Source organism: Acromyrmex echinatior, chromosome 17 (assembly GCF_024713525.1).
Source record: "Acromyrmex echinatior isolate Ae372 chromosome 17, ASM2471352v2, whole genome shotgun sequence".
Classification (NCBI taxonomy): Eukaryota; Metazoa; Arthropoda; class Insecta; order Hymenoptera; family Formicidae; genus Acromyrmex; species Acromyrmex echinatior.
This window is the reverse complement of record NC_141868.1, coordinates 7,484,239-7,503,497: the sequence shown is the minus strand read 5'-3', so window position 1 is coordinate 7,503,497 and position 19,259 is coordinate 7,484,239. Positions and strand designations below refer to the sequence as shown.

Sequence of the window (19,259 nt, the reverse complement as noted above, 5' to 3'; positions counted from 1 at the left end):
TGATAGATGTCTCTACTGTGTCTATCGCCGATTTTTGAAAGTGGTTCGCAGTTCTATGCTTGCTACTTTACCATTATCAATTCATCCCCCTTTCGTCCTTCGTCTCATTTAGTCTGGGATGTTATGCAGGTAAATTTCAATTTAACTTATTCGAAAAATTTCGAAAGATGTTCCGTGCACATGTAACAACATAAAATATAAAAAGTTGAAGAATTATTTCGATGAAAAACGACAATGGACACCACGGAAAGAGAAGACGATCCCGTCGTGAAAGAGGTTAATGTTCTATATTCTAATTTCACTTTTTCAGTTCTACTTGCTCTTGATAAGATTGTTTAACGTGAAGAATTTTTTTTTAGGTTAGATTTGCTTTTGAACACGTGGTTTAAAATTTATTGTTTACATTTAGTACAATAATCTTTGTTTCTTTCGTTTTAAACTCGCGTATTGTATGTGTTACAAAGGCAACAAATTTTCAAATTCGCTCAAAATTGCTGTAATTTTTTTTTTAATAATCTAAGTACAAAAACTGATTTTATTATGCACAAACATACAAATTATTTTTTGCTTTACAGTTTACATTAAATGTACAAATAAATAATTACTATTTTTTACATTTAATATTTACTGTTGAAACATACCGACATACATCAATCATGAAAATAATCCCTGTTTTTCAATTGACTTGCCTCTATCTTGCAGATAATTTATACCAGTCATAGATGTATGTCACTTTCAGTATTTTTATTCTTTCTTTACATGAAAGAGTGAAACTCATAATGGTCTGATTCAGGAGACTGTACCAGTGCACTCAAGTTAATAGGTTTAAAGTCTGTTCTACAATTTTGTTTCCTGCTTTTTGTTTCCTGCTTCTTGCTTTTTGCTATTTTTTGGCTAATTCTACAATGTGTCTCTTTGTTTCCTGTTTTTTGCTGTTTGTCTCTGTTTGTCTCTTACCTTTTTGGTCAAGACAAGAGACAAACAGCAAGAAATAGAAAATAAAAAGCACTTTGTAGAATTAGCCTTTACATTTTGTCTTTTTACTTCTTATCTAGTTTTTTATTTTATATCGCCCGAGATAAAAGTTAACGAACTTTGAAAGAAATAAGAAATACGTATAGCAAGAAATACAATTGTCGATAAAATGGTTGTAAAGGAGAAAAAAGCAAAAGGTAAAAAACAAGGAAGAGGAAACAAAGAGTACTTGACAAAGAGTTTGTTTTACTATTGGTATTTTTTTTATTTTATAAAATACTCATTAATATTTATATTCAATTGTTTCGTTAGTATGAAAAAATCTCAAACATTACGAGTGTAGTTGAACTTGTTAGTATCTATACATATAATACATATTCTGTTTGCGAAATTTTTATATTTTTTTGTTTCTATATGCAATAAATATTTGTTTCGTAAAATCGCGTTTTTTTTTTCTTAAGCAGTGAAAATCTAAAATCGATGTTCTCAAAGATATTTATCATAGTTGTCTATAAAGATATTCTAGAGTGATCTGAAGAAATAATACTTTATGTGCTCATATAAGGTAATCTTAGACGAGCAAAATAAATTTGGAAAAATCTCAGAAAATATGATGTAATTTTAAATACTCTAAGGTAATATGAGATATATTATAACCTGGATCTACAATAGATGTTTTAAGCTTTAAGTCATAAAAAATTGGTCAATTAAGTACAATCGAATGCGAAGAGAAGAAAAAAAATAATCGATTATGGTTCGTCGATTTCTTATGGTTTAAGGCTTAAAAACCTATTATATTAGGTCAGTGCAAAAGTTCGTACTCGATTTATTACTCAAAGTTCAAACAATTGCTATTTTGTTAAAAATAACGAAATTTAAATTTAAAAAAAGGTTTTAAAGCTTGAAATATCTACTTTCGATTACTATATTTTTTGAATTTATGTTATGTTGAATTATGTTTTGTAATTTTTACATATAGAAAACTACGAGTTAAACATAACAGGAAATTTTTTTCTTCACTTGTGTGCCTGTCGCATGTCCAAAAAAATTGTAAAAATTTTTGAATTTCTAATGTAAAAGCTTAAAGTTTTCCCTATAAAATCGTTTTTAAAAAATATCTAAGATTTTTTTGTCACTGAGTTGCAAATTAAATAAAATAAATATTTTGACTTTATTCATAACTCCATCAAAACCATCATAATTTAAAAACATAGATTCTTAAATTCTCCCATCAGATAGAGTAAGATTTAAATTTTATTTTATTTTTAACAAAAATAGTAGCTGTTTGAATAATAAATCTGGCACGAACTTTTGCACTGATTTAATAGATCCAAGTTTAGGTAATCTTAAGTAGTCCGAAGTAATTTAAAGGTAATTCGTATCAAAGGTACTTTTTGTTTTTTACACTATAACTGCTAGTGAACCCCTCGGAGAAGAATAATCAACTATGATTGATTAATTGCTTAAAGTTAAGGTTTATTACTGCACTTAGGTTGAGTTCAGAGAGACGCTACTACCTCTATTTGTCATTTCTATTATGTCATTCTATCTTCAGTGTTTGTTGGATATGAAACAAGGATAGTATGACTACTAATAGTGCTGATAATATATTCTCAAAACATAACCGTGTTGTGTTTCAGGACGTAAAAAATGACTTATATTATGGCTTGCCTTCCTTCATGTCTAAAATGAAATTTTACAAAAAATAGTGGATTATTTATTTGTACATCTAACATTTCTTTTCCATCTATGAGAACAATAAAAGAAATTGTTTTATAGATACCAGTGTACCTTTCCAAGACTTTGGCGGATAAATTATTTATTATTCAGTATCCTGCATATGTCAAAGATAATTACCCCAATGCTACCTTCTCGAAGACTTTCGTTAAACCCGAAAACCAGAAGATTCGTATGGAACTTGCGATGGATACGTCGGATAAACTTTCTTACGATTATTACATGGGAAAACAGTTGGCTTTAAAAACAGATGGAAAATCTACAGAAAATGATGAAATAGTGTTTGATAAGTAATTGCAAAATTTTGAATTGCAAGCTTTTGAGATAGAACTTTAATTTACATTTACAAAAAAAACTTTTTTCTTATTAGTGGACTGATGGATAAGGTTGTATTGACTTCAGAACGAACGTTATCGGACTGCTCAAATTTCGCAGTCGGAATTTTTCAGGACGATGAGTTACACATCACGCCATTGAAATCAATGTTGCATATGAAGCTGCAGTGCGATTATCTTGATGAAAATGATAAGCATGCCAGGGATGGAACGAAGAATACTGGAGAAGGTAAAAGAGGATTTTTCCTTGTTGACTTATATATGAATACATTTACCGAGATAGCCTGTGTTAAACCTTCAGAGCTTGGTAGCGAACGAGAAACACTCACAAATTCATTTGCTAAAATGCAGACGACGACGAGGAAGAAGATAACGCCACTCCGGTGAAGGTAACATTCGCTAGGCATCTGCCGGATAACCTGAAGAAGCTGCAGGAGCGATCTTTCCAACATCACAACAGAAAGAGCCAGGAGGAGCGTTGGATGCATACGAATTACATACCAGTTTACGATATGCAAGCTGAGGTAAATTGTCTTGATATAATCGTGAAGTTAAATTTTTTTTTTTTTTTTTTTTTTTTTTTTAAGGAAAATATAATTAATATATTGATGTATTCAAATGCAGCAAAAAAAAACTCTTGCATACATTTAATCTGTTATTATTATTTTTTTTTACATATTGAAATATCTCGTTTGTTTTTACAGTCGACACGGATGGAGATGTTCTGCCCGTCGGCCGATGAATCGATAAATAATCTGGATTTGGATCAGATAAATTATCTGCGTCTGTTGGTACCCCAGTTACCTGATGAATGCTATTTGCAATCCACTTCCGAGGATCAAACAGATCTTCATCACATTTTGACTTTGCCTTTGCTAGATCAAATCAGGAAAATCATGAAACAAGGTGAGAAAATCACACTTGAGATAGAGAGAAAGGAAGATATATATTTAATATAAAATATCATTGAAATCATCAATATCATTATCATTCAATATCATTGAAATTTTTGTTCAAAAAACAAATTTTTTAGTTTTTTACGATACACATTTACAAAAACATAAGAGTCAATTTTTTATGTGTTAGCATAAATATTTATTGTATGAAGCAGATTTTTATATTACATAGGAATTTGATAGAAACAAATCTATTTTTTTCCAGTGAGAATCATATCCTTTGCAAAGTTATGCGAAATTCTATCGCCAGAGCAGGATGCGATAACAATACTCAAGTATTTGCAACAAGTAGCTATGTTGGTGCAGGGTAACTGGATTGTGAATAGTGAACTGATATATCCCAAAGACAGCCTTTCTCCTCAAAACAGTACTTCTGAATTCATGTGCAGAGCACGTGATTATATTGTGAGTATTCAAAATTTATTAATAAAAAATTATGTCCTGAAATCTAATTTTATTTCTCTTAGCTTCTGAATTTTCGAATTTTACACTAAAATAAAATAAACTCCAACTATTTTGTTTATATCAATTTTAATTATTACTATATTTAATTTTGTAAAACCATTGAGTGAATATTTTTTTATATTTTTATTAAAACATTATCTATGCGATCAAAGTTGCTTACAAAGTTACTCAAGAAAGTGAAAGAAGCTTAACTATAACTTTAAATATACAAAAGAAAAGTTAATTATATAAAATGTTTTTGTATTTCTTTTAGTTATTATTATATACCGAACACCAATATCTCAATCGCAAAACGATCTCGTCCGTCATCAAATTGCCATCAGAAGAAATTAATCAGATTTTTGCGGAGCTTGCAACATATGAATCGTGGAAAGGTTGGAAACTGAAAGAGCCACTCAACTGGGATTTCTGCAAGAGGTAATTGCTATATTTCGTTGACTTTTCTAAAAAAATTCAGTCAAATTCAATGTCCATCAATAAGTATCTTGCTACTCTAATTGATTTTCGATATTTCCAAGTAATGATTCCATGCAATTTCATTTCTTTTTTTTTCCATTGAACTCATCACTATTAGAATTATCCTAGAAATTAACATTAATCGTTTTTATTCGATAGATATTCCGAGATCGTTGAGCGACAACAAATGTTTTGGGATGCGAAGAGGAAACATCTGCGCGAAATAATGGAAGCGCAAAATCAGCCACCGCAGCGTCAGCGCCGGAAGTCGAATCGAGAATCGCTAGGTTCGGAAAACGAAGAAAGAAATGTTGGCCGTGGTCGAAAATCGGTCAAGGAATCATCTGTACCGGATAACGACGGTGCAATAACTGAATCAGCTAAACACAAGAAAAGTCGCTCCAGGAAAATATCAGAAACCACGTGACCAAAACCAATGCATCGCGGTAGCTTAAAATTCCTCTTTTTACCCGTCATTCTGATCGTTGTCACGTCGTATCTATGAATCACTGCTTCGCTATGAATCGTGAGATTTCTCTGCAATGTCACGTCGACTATGTTGGAAATTGAGTTTTCCGGAAATATATTCGAGGCTTATGTCCAAGAATTAATCCCTAATTAATGCAATGTACAAATATAGTATATTATGGTATTAGTATGTTATGCTATATTTATTAATGCAATTCTGAATTTATGCGCATATACACACAAGTATATATTTATGTACCGTACGTTTATTATACATATTATATACATGCGCGTATATGTGCGTATATTTGTAATATATTACACATGAATGTAAGAGAGAATTAACAGTAATATAAACTATATTAATACATGCTTTCCATGTTCTAATTGTGGGACAGACGTTTTGTAGATGCGATTAATAATTAGTATGGATTTCAATACACACGTTAAGGAGAATTAAAATTAAATACATTCTTTTTTTTATCCTTGATTCCAGCATGACTGAGCAAGTTTTTCTAGCAGTGGACTTTTCTTATTACACATATGTAGACTAAAATACATATACGTTCACACATACACAAGATTTTGATATATATATGAAATATAGACATTTTACGTACACACAAGATTCCATAATAGGAATGTACTGTAATTGTATCCGATCTTTTCTGAATGTATTGTTTTGCGAATGCTCGTTGATTATGATTATAAAAATTATTAAAAATATGTATGATATTAATTTTTTGTTGCTCTATTCTTAATATATGTATATACTTAATTAAGTTAAAAGGAAAGAGAAACAAATTTGTGCTTTTTTTAAAAAAATTGATTGAATAAAAAATTACCAAATCAAGTTGTGTAATGCAAAAGAAATAAGGCCTCTGATTAATCAGCATTCAAAATCAGTCGACGGCCTGGCGAAATGTGGCGAAATCGATAGCCCCACACACACACACACACACACACACACACACACACACACACACACACACACGAACCCATGTAAAAACCTACTTGAGTCGCAAATAATTTTGGACAATTGAATATTGATAAAAAAAAATATGTCCTTTGTCCTTATATATATTATTTATCCACAATAAATAATTTATCGTCGTAATTTTTATGAATGAAACAGAAAGACATCACATATAAAAATTTTGCGAAGGTAAATACTGAATACATCTAATAAATATTGCTATATTATAGAATGAAATATTATCAAATCTAATAAAGATTGGGCGAATTCAAGACAGCAAAGCGGATAGGCATGAAAAATTTCAAAAAAATGAAGGTACTACTGAAAAAATTTAGTTCCTAAAGACAGTGTCGACGTTGTTAAATTATTGTGCAACTTTTTTATCATGTATAAAACCCACGCAACGACAATGTAATGATACTATAACTATCATTGAAAGTTACAGAATAAGGGCCCTGGACAACATTGTTATAGTCGATAATAGTGTAGAAATTCAAATTTTTTTCTTCTCGGTATACTTTTATCGATGCTCAACTATGAAAGTCTATTCTGCGTACTTCAATATAAACACTTACATGGAAATCAATACAATTATCTTCACTGCTTCATATCGCCGTTCTTATAGCTACACTATATATTCTAATGAATGTATCCTAAGAAAATATCGAACAGCGACAAAAATAAAGACAGCATAATGACACAGCATTGACAGTAAAATGTCTTTAAATATGTTTAAGACACTTTTATGATAAATATTAGAACATTTATTTCACATTGTACATACTTATTTACATTTTACAACATAGTTGATAAAGAAAATTGGTGGAAAGCAGATGTGATTGAATCACGGTAAATATGTATCAATACGCTATATCACAGGTAAAAAGAAAACGAAATCATTGAAAATTTTACAACAGTTCGATAGAATTAACTTATTAATTAACTCATTACACAGATAACAGCGCCTTCGTAAACACGAGATTTCTCTTGGTGTGTTTATATTTTTTATGCGATTTCTGAGATAATTTCAGGTTTTGAAAAATGACAAGATTATATTCTCTAAAATCGATGAAAGAATCTCTCGCATGAAACAATTCGTAACTGGAGTCATATTGCAGTCATATCTATTTATCATTTAAAGGATGCTAATAGCGAAATGCAATAAACAAAATGTCGGAATATTTGGTCAGAATATGAAATTATAAAATATATCATAAATATAACTGTAGCAACAGTCAGATCAGTAATTTCTGTTCCTCATTGATGCGTTCGCCTTTGAGGCAAATATAGACGAGATTATTTTTTGAAATCAACCTTGCCTGCCTTCATTATAAATGTTTTCATCATTTTCTGGATCAGTTCGGCGAAATCATCATCCGTCTGCGTCACAGCTGACGTGTGATTAATGGCAAAATTGACACAAAATTTTTCTAGCTCCTAAAAAAATCGACAACAGCATTCAATTATTGTATGTACGTTGATAGATAACATACACTTTAATGAAATGTTAATGAGCGTTAATAGTGATAATGTTTGATTACCAGTAAGTTACACTTCACTGCAATTGCATAAAAGTGTGCGACGTTTGATACAGTAATTCCTTGCTTTATCATATGAATGCAGTGCTGCTTAAGATTGCTCTCGCAGTATTCTTCGGCTAGATCCAAAAGTTCTGTAACAAAAAATGTTGCTTCAATCATGAGAATAGCTCGAAGATCGCACACATAATGTAGTCGACTTACCTGATGTCTTCTCTATAGGTAAATCGATTACACCGGTGTATAAATACTTCAAGAAGGCTTTGTAGACAACGTAGGAAAATTGACCAGGTTTGATAATACTATCGAAAAAAATATCGATGAAATAAACAAAACTTGAAAATTTTTAAATTTAAATAACACCTTTTGTTACCTTTGGTTGTTTTCTTTCCAATTGTGTTGAAACATAGTTTTAAAATGTAAAGAGCGGATTCTCAAAACTGCTTTGTGCACATGGATATCTTGGCCCTCCACTTCTATTTTGAGATCGCTCGTTGACTACATCATTAAAAGAGAGAAAAAGTTAATAAAGACAAATGTATACAATATTAGCTTGATACATAAAATATTTATTATATTTAACAATTATTCGAGAATAATCTGTATTACGCAGTTTTACCAATCAAAGTTTTCATCTTTAGCGTTTCAGTATTTTTTTCATCTATAAAAAAGTTTTTGGAATTTTTTTTTAAAAAGATTCAAGACAATAATATCATATTTAAAACAAGATTGAATAAAAAAGGATAAATCTTAACCACTACATATATGTATTGTTTAAAATTTATCAGTTGTTCAATTTTATTTTAAGTATAACAATGTAGCAATATTGCAAAGAAGAAGTTCAGCCAAAAAAACTTTAGATCTATTTGTTTCACTTGCATTTTTCTGTTCTCAATATTGAACATTTCGAAAAGATGCTTACAAAACAAACAGATACGAGAAATAAAATATATACATACGGAATCGTTGAAAGCAGTTTTCAAACATTCTAATATGCCCGGTCCTCCGTTCGCATACAGAATCAGTGGTTCGTGCATAACACTGGGCCCATAGCGCGCAACTGCATCATGCATGTTTGAGAATGGAGTAACAGTTGGGGTCATGATCTTTTCACCATGGCAGTTACCCCATACGTAGACACGACCTTCTTCACTGACGGCGACGCTTATGTTACTGCAGTTCAAAGCTGCGATGTCAATCCATTTTATCTCCGTTTCGTGTTTAATCTGATAATACAACTACTGATGATGAAATGGCCTTTCCTTTTCTTTTCTTGACCTTTGTTTTTTTATAATATAAATATAAAATGAGTTTACCATGATTGGTCTACGGAAAGTAAACTCTTTGCTGCCGATCCCTAATTGGCCATCATCGTTTCTGCCCCAAGCGTAGATCTTCTTTTCGTTTGTGAGTGCCAACGTGTGCTCGATTCCACAGACCACTTTCACTGAAATAATACGATTGTTTAATGATTCTGTTTCACTTGATTCCAGTCCCCTTGTCTTTTTACTGCTTTATCGAAACGAAAATTACCTACGGCTAGGCCTTCCTTCAAATCGACCCGCTGCGGCGTGTATTTTGTCTCGCAATTTTCTCTTATCCCTAGTTGACCGAAAGAATTATTGCCCCAACCATACACCTCATAACTTGTAGTGATAGCCATGGTGAATGCCCCGCCACAAGAGACATGGACAATCTTCTTTCTATCTGAATTGTCATTTACTAATTGAGGTCTGAACAAATACTCATTGTCAGGTGAGTTAAAATATACATTTCCCAGTTGATTGTAACGGTTATCTCCGCATATATAAACCTAAATCAAACCAGGTACTACTTAGCTTGTAGAAACAGAGAGTTATTGTTAACGAACTTTAACAATTTGCTTACCTCGCCATCCTCGGTTATAGCAACAGAATGGTTACTGCCACACGCGATATTCATAATGCGTTTCATGCCCAGGCTGCCTTCCGGAGTGCGCAGTTGCACTAGAGTAGGTATACTAATAACTTGCAGACTACTCTTTTTATTCACACGTTGTGCAAGTTGGCCACGATTGTTGAAACCCCAAGAATATACCTTTTGAAGACAATGCTATTATTCATTATAACATCTTGCAAATGTATCACTTAATTTCGTGATTTCATAAAATTTCTGGCAATTATTCTAAATTGCTATATGCATCGATAAAGAAGAGAAATAATCTAAATTTCTTTCTATATTCAGGGTAGTCATTTAAGATTGGCCACCCGAATAACACCCACAGCTTTGGAGATAGGAAAAAATGTTTCGAATGAAAGTGGAACGGTTTCAAACAAGATGTGTTTTGATCACAAGATTATCTTTCTTCTAGGTGAAAGGCGCCTCAAAAAGATATGAAGGTCACTTCTATTTTTTTTTAATGGAATTACAAAACATATCTAAAGGACATTGGAACATTGGAATAAAGTGTTACCTAAAATTGAACATTCACTACTTCAATATATAACTTGCCAACAACTTCTTACTTCTCCTTCTTTTGTGAGCGCCAAAACATGAGGTCCATTGCCATATGCGAACGTCTTTATATCTTTTCCACATAGAACCTCTACTTTTTGTGGCTCTAATGTGGCATCCTTGTCCCCGATTCCCAAACAACCGTTGACGTTTTTACCTAGGCCATACACCATCTTGTCCTTCATCACGATTAAGGCCTCATTCCCCAATGTACCTGTTTCAAGTTGAAAGATAAACATTGCCAAAACGAATACATAAAGGAAGGAAATAAGGCGAATTACCATATACAAAAACCATATGAATCTGGGTGACGAACTTCGATTCCAGTGAATTGAAGATTGGCCAGCTACATAGACTAGAGCAGATCATCTTTAGGTTCGAATACATATATATTCACGAAATCACTTCTTTGCGATCGCACCGTTTCATTTCTCTACAGCATTCCGTTTCAAATAGACGGTCCCTCTCATGTACGAACGTCTATAGTTATCTTTGAAATCATCACATTCACCGCCAAACCAGTAATGGATAAATCCAAACGAGATTAGGTAGAATAGTAGATCCTTGTATGGACATCTTTATATAATATATTAAACAAACTGAACAAAAGTTCATAGCGAAAAATTCGCGCTATTTCATTTGTATTAAGTCTATAGAAAATTGGCAATTACAATATAGAGTAAGAATCTTTTTCAATTATTACAGTAAGATGATTTTTAACGAAACAGAGAAGAGTTAAAGTAAAAATTCTTTTATTTAATCCGCGATAACCCAGTAACAAAAAATCTTGGGAATATTTTTCAAAAAAGAATTATGTAGAGAAAAAAAGGAGCTCATTTCTTCCCACCATCTTTTACAAAATGGAATCTGCACATTTTCTTTCTTACGTATATATTTATATTATACGTATATATATATATATATATATATATATATATATATATCATATATATATATAATGGAAAGTTGAAAAAATCCTATTTTTTAATAGAATAGAATAAATAAGTGATGTGAAGAAATAGTTTTAGTTATTACATATATGTGTGTAAAATTTATCAGCTCCTCCATGTCGCATTAATATTGGCTATTTCCTTTTCAAGATATATAAGATATCTTTAATTATTGTACGTATATACATAATAATATTGTATACACATGTAATAATTATTAATCAGAAAATACATACGTATTATACGAACAGTAAAATCTATCACTTATATACACAAGAAATCGAACAAAATGAACGTGACGATCTTCCTCAATCGAACACTATATGACTTCAATTTTTAGTCATTCGTTAGTAAGAGCAGTTTATGTTCGAAGAATGATAAAAGCTGTAAAAATGTTGATAAAAGTAAATCTTATCTTTCATTCAACTTTTTTTTTTGCAGGTTTATAGTGTGATGATAGTATATTTTTCTAGCTGAGATAAATCGTTTCCTCGAATTGAAAATCCCTGCTAAAAATTCCAGTTATGTCCAGATAAAAAGTATATACGTTCACATCAGGATAGACATGGACAAATCAGTCTTTAATTGGCATAAAATTCATCCAAGTAAATATTAAATCTGATTATATAAGCATTTCCATTTCATAGTACATATAGTATTGGATTCTCAGATAAAAATGTTGTCTGTTGGCATCCGTAATTCCAAATACATGCTAGGACATGCAAGGAATTTACGACATAAAGTTTATTGATTTTTATCAGGAAATAACATCCGGTTTATAGATAAGTATTTTCATGTTTAAATTAATGTTGAGTTATTATAGGTTTTCCAATAAAAAATTGATTAATTGCATGGAAATTTGTATTCAATTAAAAACGAATAATAAACGGAATTCCAGAAACTGATACATATAAACGTATATATAAGTACAGTGCTAGTAGACATCTGGTATTATATGCAAATTCTGTGTATTATTTATATACGGTTATATTCGAAAAAAGATCCTTTTTCGACAGCGAGTTCAAACTGGCGATCCATTGTACTTTCCTACATTTGTAAGCATGATAATGATTGGAAATCCTTGACAGATAATCTCCAGATTTCATATACATTTCCGTGTATTACTTGTATACGGTTATATTTCGAAATTCTAGATTTAATCGCTACTGAGTGATAAGTGCCCATCCAGTTTTGTTTTTCGAAATTATGTGAATACACTCAAAGTCGGAAATTAACAAGTGACTTGTAAAGAGCAGCTTTAATAGGCATTTTCGTGCATTACTTTTACGCGGTTATATTTGAATGGAAGTCCAAAATTTAATCACTGGCCTAGTTTCCACCGAGGGTTTAAACCGAATCAGAATGTAAGAACCAATCAACTACAGTCATTCGACTGTAACAGGGGAATACTCGATTGTAATTGGTTGGTTCTTACATTCTGATCCGGTTTAAACCCTCGGTGAAAACTAAGCCATCGATACAAAATAAAATTCTGCTTTCTGATTGGTTGCAGAACACCGTACGACGCACGTCGGATCCAGTGTGAATCGAGCAAATGATTGGATATTGGACAACTTGCCCGGGGTTCACATGAGTGCGCGCAGGGAATAGAAATCGATCGTGTCGTGATAGCGTCCTTCTTTCCGTCGTTTGCTATCGACTCACGTTTACTCTTCTACGAGTTTCACGGGACTCTGTATTCTATTTAAGTCCCTCAAGATGGTGAAGATGGATCATGATGTGAGTATCTATCTCGCTATAGTCAATTCTTTATCGCTAGTCGTTCAGTATGAAGCGTTTCGGTCATTCCCCCGACACTCGTGTTATCGAGTATTATTCCAAGGTACTTCGACAATGTCGAAAAATGTTGGCCATGCCGATGTTTGCAACGGTATCACAAGAGGTGAGTCTCTCGTGAGCGTGAGATCACTCTAGCGGGTTGGACATGTGTCTCATCTCGCTTCGTGTGCTGCATCACCTCAATTACATTTTTGAAAAGTGTGGCCGGCTTCGACCGTACAATTGTATCTCATTACCAATTGTCCCTTCATTCGTCTAAATGCATCGAAACGTAATCGTAATGCGCGCCCAGTATCTGAGGAGCGCATTTCATTTTTACTTCGATTGCATTGTCTTTGTTTTATCTGCCGGTTTGATTTTTGAGATGGCTGGTGCATTGCATTTCAATTTTTGAATTTGCTTTACTACGTTTCGATTTGTAGACTGGCCAAGTGAATCTCATTGAGAACAAAGCCCAAAATTAAAGATAAAAAGGAAGAAGGTATCACAAGAGCGATTTTCTTTTTATCTTTTTTTTTTAGTTACAGATTAGAAAAAAATGAAGAGTAAATAATCAAGATTGAAGTTGATCTGGTTGTTGATAGAAATGAGACTAAGAGCAAATCTGAGAGCATATTATGGAATTATTTGTAATGAATTTTGCTCGGAATCTATTTTAAATAATTCCATAATATGTATCTTGGATAAATATGTTGAATCCAAATATAAAGTAAATAGGAAATTACAAAAAAAAGAATGATTGCTTTATTATTATTACTGTATTTGGATGCGCTGCAAGCTTCATTTCATTAATGACTATTCAGTAAAAAAAAAAATTACTTTAACTGTTATAAAATATTTTTATGTTTGATCTTGTCCATAATTCTTCAATTGATCTACATGTATAAATCACATATATGTTTATATATATTGGGTCATCTAAAAAGTATCCATGGTTTTTTGTCACTAGATGTGTGTTGATGGTCATATATCTAGTGACAAAGTACCGCGGATACTTTTTAGATGACCCAATATATATATATGTATATACACACACATTTACACACGAAATATAAAGCATATAAAACAATATGTCACAAATACAAAATTGATATAAATGTTTTATATATTTAACGAAAAATAAATATTCATTTTTATAACAATTTTAATGTCTTGTTAATTTTTCTTCTTTAACTTTTATTGCTGCCAGTACTCTTTTGAAAGAACAAATTGAAGATGCTTTATATTGTACTTATAGGCAAAGCTATATGTAATTATTTTGTGATTAAGGAATTTCAATGATAATTTAGAACATTGTTTAATATTTCAGGATGGTAAAAATGAGCCAGAACATGTTAGAAAATTGTTTATTGGCGGGTTGGATTATAGAACAACGGATGATTCACTTAAGAAGCACTTTGAGCAATGGGGAGAGATCGTAGATGTGGTGGTTATGAAAGATCCTAAAACTAAACGTTCAAGAGGTTTCGGTTTCATCACTTATTCTCGTGCTCATATGGTGGATGATGCTCAGAATGCTAGGTAAAAAAAAAAAGGATTCGCACAAGATTGTAAAAAGATGCTTGCTTCTATAAATTTATATAATTTGTTTTTTTGCATAAATTAATTCTTTTATTTATTTTGTCTAAAAAAAGTGGGTAACAATAGGGCTTTATTTCTTATTAGTTATAGGAAAGTGAGTTTATATAAGAAATTAAAAAATTTTTATAGGCCTCATAGAGTAGACGGTAGAGTGGTTGAGCCCAAGAGAGCAGTCCCTAGGCAAGAAATAGGTCGACCAGAAGCTGGAGCTACTGTAAAAAAACTCTTTGTTGGTGGTTTAAAGGATGATCATGAAGAAGAAGATCTCAGACAGTATTTTCAGAGCTACGGTAGCATAAACTCGATCAGTATAGTGACTGATAAGGAGACTGGCAAGAAACGCGGATTCGGCTTTGTCGAATTTGATGACTATGATCCTGTCGACAAGATCTGTCTACAGCGTAATCATCAGATTCGCGGCAAGCATGTTGACGTCAAAAAGGTGAAAAAAATATATCTTCAAAGTTATTCATTATTTAAGAATACTATACAGATTGCATAAGAATTTCAAAAAGACAAATTTGATATTTTATTCTTTTTAGTGTTTTTTCCAATATTTTACATGTTTTTACAAATTGTCTTTATAACATACACATGCGCACGCACGCACACACACACACACATGCGCACGCACACACACACACACACATGCGCACGCACACACACACACACAGAGAGAGAGAGAGAGACATACACACATCTTTATAAAATATTTCAAATTTAATATTTTATTTTAATGTTTTCGCATACAGTATGATATAAAATATTTTACACAGTTTATTTCTTCGTTTTCTATAAATCTGATTGAATCAGCTGAATAATTCATATTTTTATTACAGGCTCTAAGCAGAGCGGAAATGGCATCTGCTTCTGGAGGTGGCGGTGGCGGTGGCGGCGGCAGCCGTGGTGGCCAAGGTGTAGGCAGAGGACCCCGTGGTGGTAACCAAGGCGGTGGTAGTTGGGGAGGACGCGGCAGCGGTGGCGGTGGTGGTGACTGGAACAATGGCAGTAATCAGGGTGGATACGGTGGAGGTAATCAAGGAGGTTGGGGAGGTAATGGACCTTGGGAGAATCAGAATCAAGGTAAAGGTTTGCTGGAAGATATTTGTCTTCTTATTTTAGAACTGAGTTGACCCTTGCATTAATAATGTCATATTGTATATAATAATATCAAATTTGAGAATTGGCTTCAATGTGTAAAGAAAAAGGGTATAAATATGTGAGTGGATTTAAAGAGTTTATTTGATCTTTTTTTTTCTTAGTACGTAATATGCTTTAAATTATTAAATTAATAATTTTTTAAGATATGCCAGGGTCAAGTAATTTGCAGCGCAGAGACTTTGTATTCTAAAGAATAACGTTGTACATGATAAAAAGTTACTGAATTAAGCATAGAATAAACTTGAAACAAGATTCATAAAACACGAACAAAAATTAATACAATAACAAAATTATTTCTATATCAATGTTATATAATATTATAAAGTATTTGATAATTGAAATGTTATTATACTAACAATAAAAAAAAAGCATTGTCTCTGCCTCAGAGTGGAATAGCATAACAGTATTTTATTATTTCGAATAATGGAGATGTAAAAAAGGTGCTAATTGCTGTATTTTAAAGGGGGTGGATGGAACCAAGGTGGACAGGGCGGCTACAACAGCGGCGGTAATTGGAGCAATGATAACTTCGGTGGTGGTTATCAACAGGGTTACGGCGGAGGCCCAGTGCGCAATAATTTCAATTCGGGTGGTAGACCGGCACCATATGGCATTAATTCCGGTCCTAGCGGACGTCAATCCGGAGACTCCAGATGGTTACCGCCCTTCAGCGGACAAGGTTCCTTCTTGAAATTGAATGATAATTATTTTTTCTTCGGTTTTTTTCCTGTTAAACTGTTACCTACATAATTATTAAAATTCAAAAAATATCAAAATTTTTTTATTTTCATTCTTTTCATTATTGATAGTGAGTCTACTTTTATGTACTTCATAGTTATTGCGTTATTTCATCATGCGATTTTAAAACAATTGTTTCTGCTAATCTGTAGTTTTTTTTATGATGCTGCAGGTCCTATGGGTGGCGGAAATTCCGGCGGCGGCGGTGGATATGGTAACCAAGGTGGTTATGGCGGTAATTCTCTCGGAGGTGGAAACATGGGTGGCGGTGGAGGCGGCAGTGGAAGGAGATATTAAGAGAACATTGAGCATATCGCTGACTCTTCTCGCTGGTAAGCAACATTATAATTATTTCAGTATAATGTTATCGATTTACAATTTCAAAATTGTTTTGTTTAAATTTATGGCAATCGCAAAATTTCGGGAATGTCGAATTATTTTTCACATAATTTGAAATCGGATGTATGCGATATTAAGTAGTATATAGTACTTTTTCTTTTCTTTATTTTGTTGATTACATATTTATTTATAAATGACAACATATTTTGATTTATACATATATTTAACGGATAACTTTAACTTGTATAAATTAATTTATTTTAAGTATCAATCTCAGTTTGTTAATTATTTAATTTTATTAGTTTACATGTCTTGCTCATATTATTTAGAACGTAATTAGAAATGTACACTCGCCGACTAAAGATTGCAACACCTTTTTTTTTTAATGGTTCTGAAAGTCTGCTCACCGAGCGATTGGTTCTTATGGATCCGTAAGTAAAAACCAATCGCTCGGTAAGTAGGCTACATTCTGAAAATATACCATAGAAAAAATCTATTGCAATCTGTTTAGTCGGTGAGTATACATACAAACATACATATATACATACATACAAACATACATATATATTAGGTGTTGGAATTAATTCGTAGCGTTTTACAAGTGATGGGAAGTACTTTCATTAATGTATTTTTTAATGCTCATGTGAAATAAATAACATTCTTTCATTAAAAACGCTACGAATTAATTCCAACACCTAATACATACATACATATATACATACATACATACATACATACATACATACATTTGTGTGTGTGTGTGTGTGTGTGTATTAAAAATTTATTGAGAGACAAGAGAGCAAAAATTATCTCATGGTTATATATGAGGACATAATAGTTATTTTATTGTTGATATATATGCATACACACATATAATTTTAGGGCTTGTACAAATAATGCAATTCGAATGCAAAGTTACATCTTTTAGTCATTGTTGTTTGTCCAATTAATAATATCAATAATTTGCTACATCATTTTCCTAGCGTGACTATATAATTCTCAATTATTTAGCAATCCAAGTGGCGTTCTTTTTTTTCTTATTTTTGCAATTAGTACGTTTTTGAAAGTGTAGATAAGAATTTAGGTAAGAATAGCAAGATGATAATCTATTTTTACTTTTTATATCTTACGATATTTTATCCGACGTGTTAAAAAATAGTATTTCTTTTGTTTTATACATATATATATAGGATGATTAGTTATTTTGCTATAGTCTGATAAAAAGGAAGGATTTTTCCTGAAAGAATTTATTTAATATCAAGTGTTCACAATTAATAATACACAAATTTGTGTATTAGGACCTTTAAAGGTCCCAAGGATTTAAGAATCTCAGGATATCAGGCACCGAGAATTTGAGGAATCCAAGAATGTAGAAATAAAGAGATTTTTTGAATCTTTATAGAAAGTGATTTATCAAATTGAAGTAATATTTTTTAAACCTCCACAGTGCAGTTTGGATATGGAATGTTTTCCAGGAAGTTTTTTTGGAATTTAATGTTCTAAGTCTAATTTAATGAAATATTGACGTTTCCATGAAATATTCTCTAAAGAGGTTTAAGATTTTAAGAATTTAAATAATCTGGAACAAATTCTAGAATTAATAAACATAAAACATTAGTTTTAAATTCTAAAAATATATACATACATATAACTATATATAAGTCTTATAAATTCAATATATACATACATATAACTATATAAGTCTTATAAATTCACATATCTGAAAATTGGACAAAATAAAATCACAGAAATTCAAGAATTTTTAATTTATTTAGAAATTTAAATATAATATGCCAATTGTTATTGAAGAATTCCATTAACAATTTTGAAACTTAGAATTTATCTAGAAATATATAGATGTATAGAAATGTTACAATTTTTAAAATAAAAATAGTAGAATTACAAAATCTTTAAAAAAATGTGTAGGAAATTTAATTGATATATTCTTAAATATTCATACAAATTAAAATTTAATAAAACAAAAATGTAAAATATTTCTCCATTGTGTAAATTAATGAATTCTTGGAATCCAAGAGATGTCTTTAGAAATCCAGAGCCTTAAAAAGATCCCAAGATTCGGAAATTCCTTGCTCACGACCCAATCGGTCCTTTGCACAGGCTAAGGAGTTTAACTAACAGATTTCTTGACTTTTGAACCTCAGGTGAAGCTACTACTCCTACTACTACTACTACTACTTGTCTTCTAGTCGTCAGTACTTCTGTACTGTTTAGTATCGGAGCAGGCAGGCAGGCTATCAGGCTAGAGAGACAAGACAACGAACAGGCAGAAA

At 31.7% G+C, this 19,259-nt stretch overlaps 3 protein-coding genes across 8 annotated transcripts; 2 read left to right on the top strand and 1 right to left on the bottom strand.

Moving 5' to 3' along the window:
• Positions 1 to 50: 50 nt before the first annotated feature.
• Positions 51 to 6,245, top strand: Polr3E (RNA polymerase III subunit E). 2 transcript variants are annotated; one of them, XM_087415029.1, is made up of 8 exons: positions 51 to 129; positions 2,755 to 3,002; positions 3,083 to 3,276; positions 3,399 to 3,571; positions 3,752 to 3,953; positions 4,209 to 4,408; positions 4,722 to 4,885; positions 5,084 to 6,245. In XM_087415029.1, the coding sequence occupies exons 1-8, from the start codon at positions 124 to 126 to the stop codon at positions 5,349 to 5,351; spliced, it is 1,455 nt and encodes a 484-aa protein (XP_087271155.1). In that variant the 5' UTR covers positions 51 to 123; the 3' UTR covers positions 5,352 to 6,245. The 2 variants fall into 2 exon arrangements, with proteins under 2 accessions (XP_087271155.1, XP_011066091.1); XM_011067789.2 differs by having other exon boundaries at positions 53 to 276.
• An 864-nt stretch (positions 6,246 to 7,109) lies between these two features.
• On the bottom strand, positions 7,110 to 11,700 carry LOC105153127 (RCC1 and BTB domain-containing protein 1). Of its 5 annotated transcripts, none has more exons than XM_011067783.2 (11): positions 11,586 to 11,700; positions 10,681 to 10,975; positions 10,411 to 10,613; positions 9,794 to 9,997; positions 9,440 to 9,719; positions 9,223 to 9,353; positions 8,866 to 9,144; positions 8,280 to 8,404; positions 8,111 to 8,208; positions 7,910 to 8,040; positions 7,110 to 7,805 (listed from the first exon to the last, which is right to left on the bottom strand). In XM_011067783.2, the coding sequence occupies exons 2-11, from the start codon at positions 10,784 to 10,786 to the stop codon at positions 7,665 to 7,667; spliced, it is 1,698 nt and encodes a 565-aa protein (XP_011066085.1). In that variant the 5' UTR covers positions 10,787 to 10,975; positions 11,586 to 11,700; the 3' UTR covers positions 7,110 to 7,664. The 5 variants fall into 5 exon arrangements, with proteins under 5 accessions (XP_011066085.1, XP_011066088.1, XP_011066089.1 ...); XM_011067786.2 differs by having other exon boundaries at positions 8,866 to 9,132; XM_011067787.2 differs by having other exon boundaries at positions 9,794 to 9,982.
• A 1,232-nt stretch (positions 11,701 to 12,932) lies between these two features.
• Positions 12,933 to 19,259, top strand: Hrb87F (Heterogeneous nuclear ribonucleoprotein at 87F). The gene is made up of 7 exons (XM_011067782.2): positions 12,933 to 13,089; positions 14,459 to 14,670; positions 14,860 to 15,172; positions 15,570 to 15,813; positions 16,355 to 16,570; positions 16,802 to 16,961; positions 19,131 to 19,259. Exons 1-6 carry the CDS (start codon positions 13,069 to 13,071, stop codon positions 16,924 to 16,926), a joined length of 1,131 nt encoding a protein of 376 aa, XP_011066084.1. The 5' UTR covers positions 12,933 to 13,068; the 3' UTR covers positions 16,927 to 16,961; positions 19,131 to 19,259.

Bases quoted from the DNA above. Each gene is read 5' to 3' on its own strand.
- Polr3E (XM_011067789.2), top strand. From the start codon at position 235: ATGGACACCACGGAAAGAGAAGACGATCCCGTCGTGAAAGAG. The intron at 3,003-3,082 runs GTAATTGCAAAA...TTTTCTTATTAG, and splicing joins GATGAAATAGTGTTTGATAA to TGGACTGATGGATAAGGTTG. The intron at 4,409-4,721 runs GTGAGTATTCAA...TATTTCTTTTAG, and splicing joins GCAGAGCACGTGATTATATT to TTATTATTATATACCGAACA.
- LOC105153127 (XM_011067783.2), bottom strand. From the start codon at position 10,786: ATGTATTCGAACCTAAAGATGATCTGCTCTAGTCTATGTAGCTGGCCA. The intron at 9,998-10,410 runs GTAAGAAGTTGT...AATGAATAATAG, and splicing joins CGCTCACAAAAGAAGGAGAA to CATTGTCTTCAAAAGGTATA. The intron at 9,720-9,793 runs GTAAGCAAATTG...GGTTTGATTTAG, and splicing joins CTATAACCGAGGATGGCGAG to GTTTATATATGCGGAGATAA.
- Hrb87F (XM_011067782.2), top strand. From the start codon at position 13,069: ATGGTGAAGATGGATCATGAT. The intron at 13,090-14,458 runs GTGAGTATCTAT...TTAATATTTCAG, and splicing joins TGGTGAAGATGGATCATGAT to GATGGTAAAAATGAGCCAGA. The intron at 16,571-16,801 runs GTTCCTTCTTGA...ATGATGCTGCAG, and splicing joins ACCGCCCTTCAGCGGACAAG to GTCCTATGGGTGGCGGAAAT.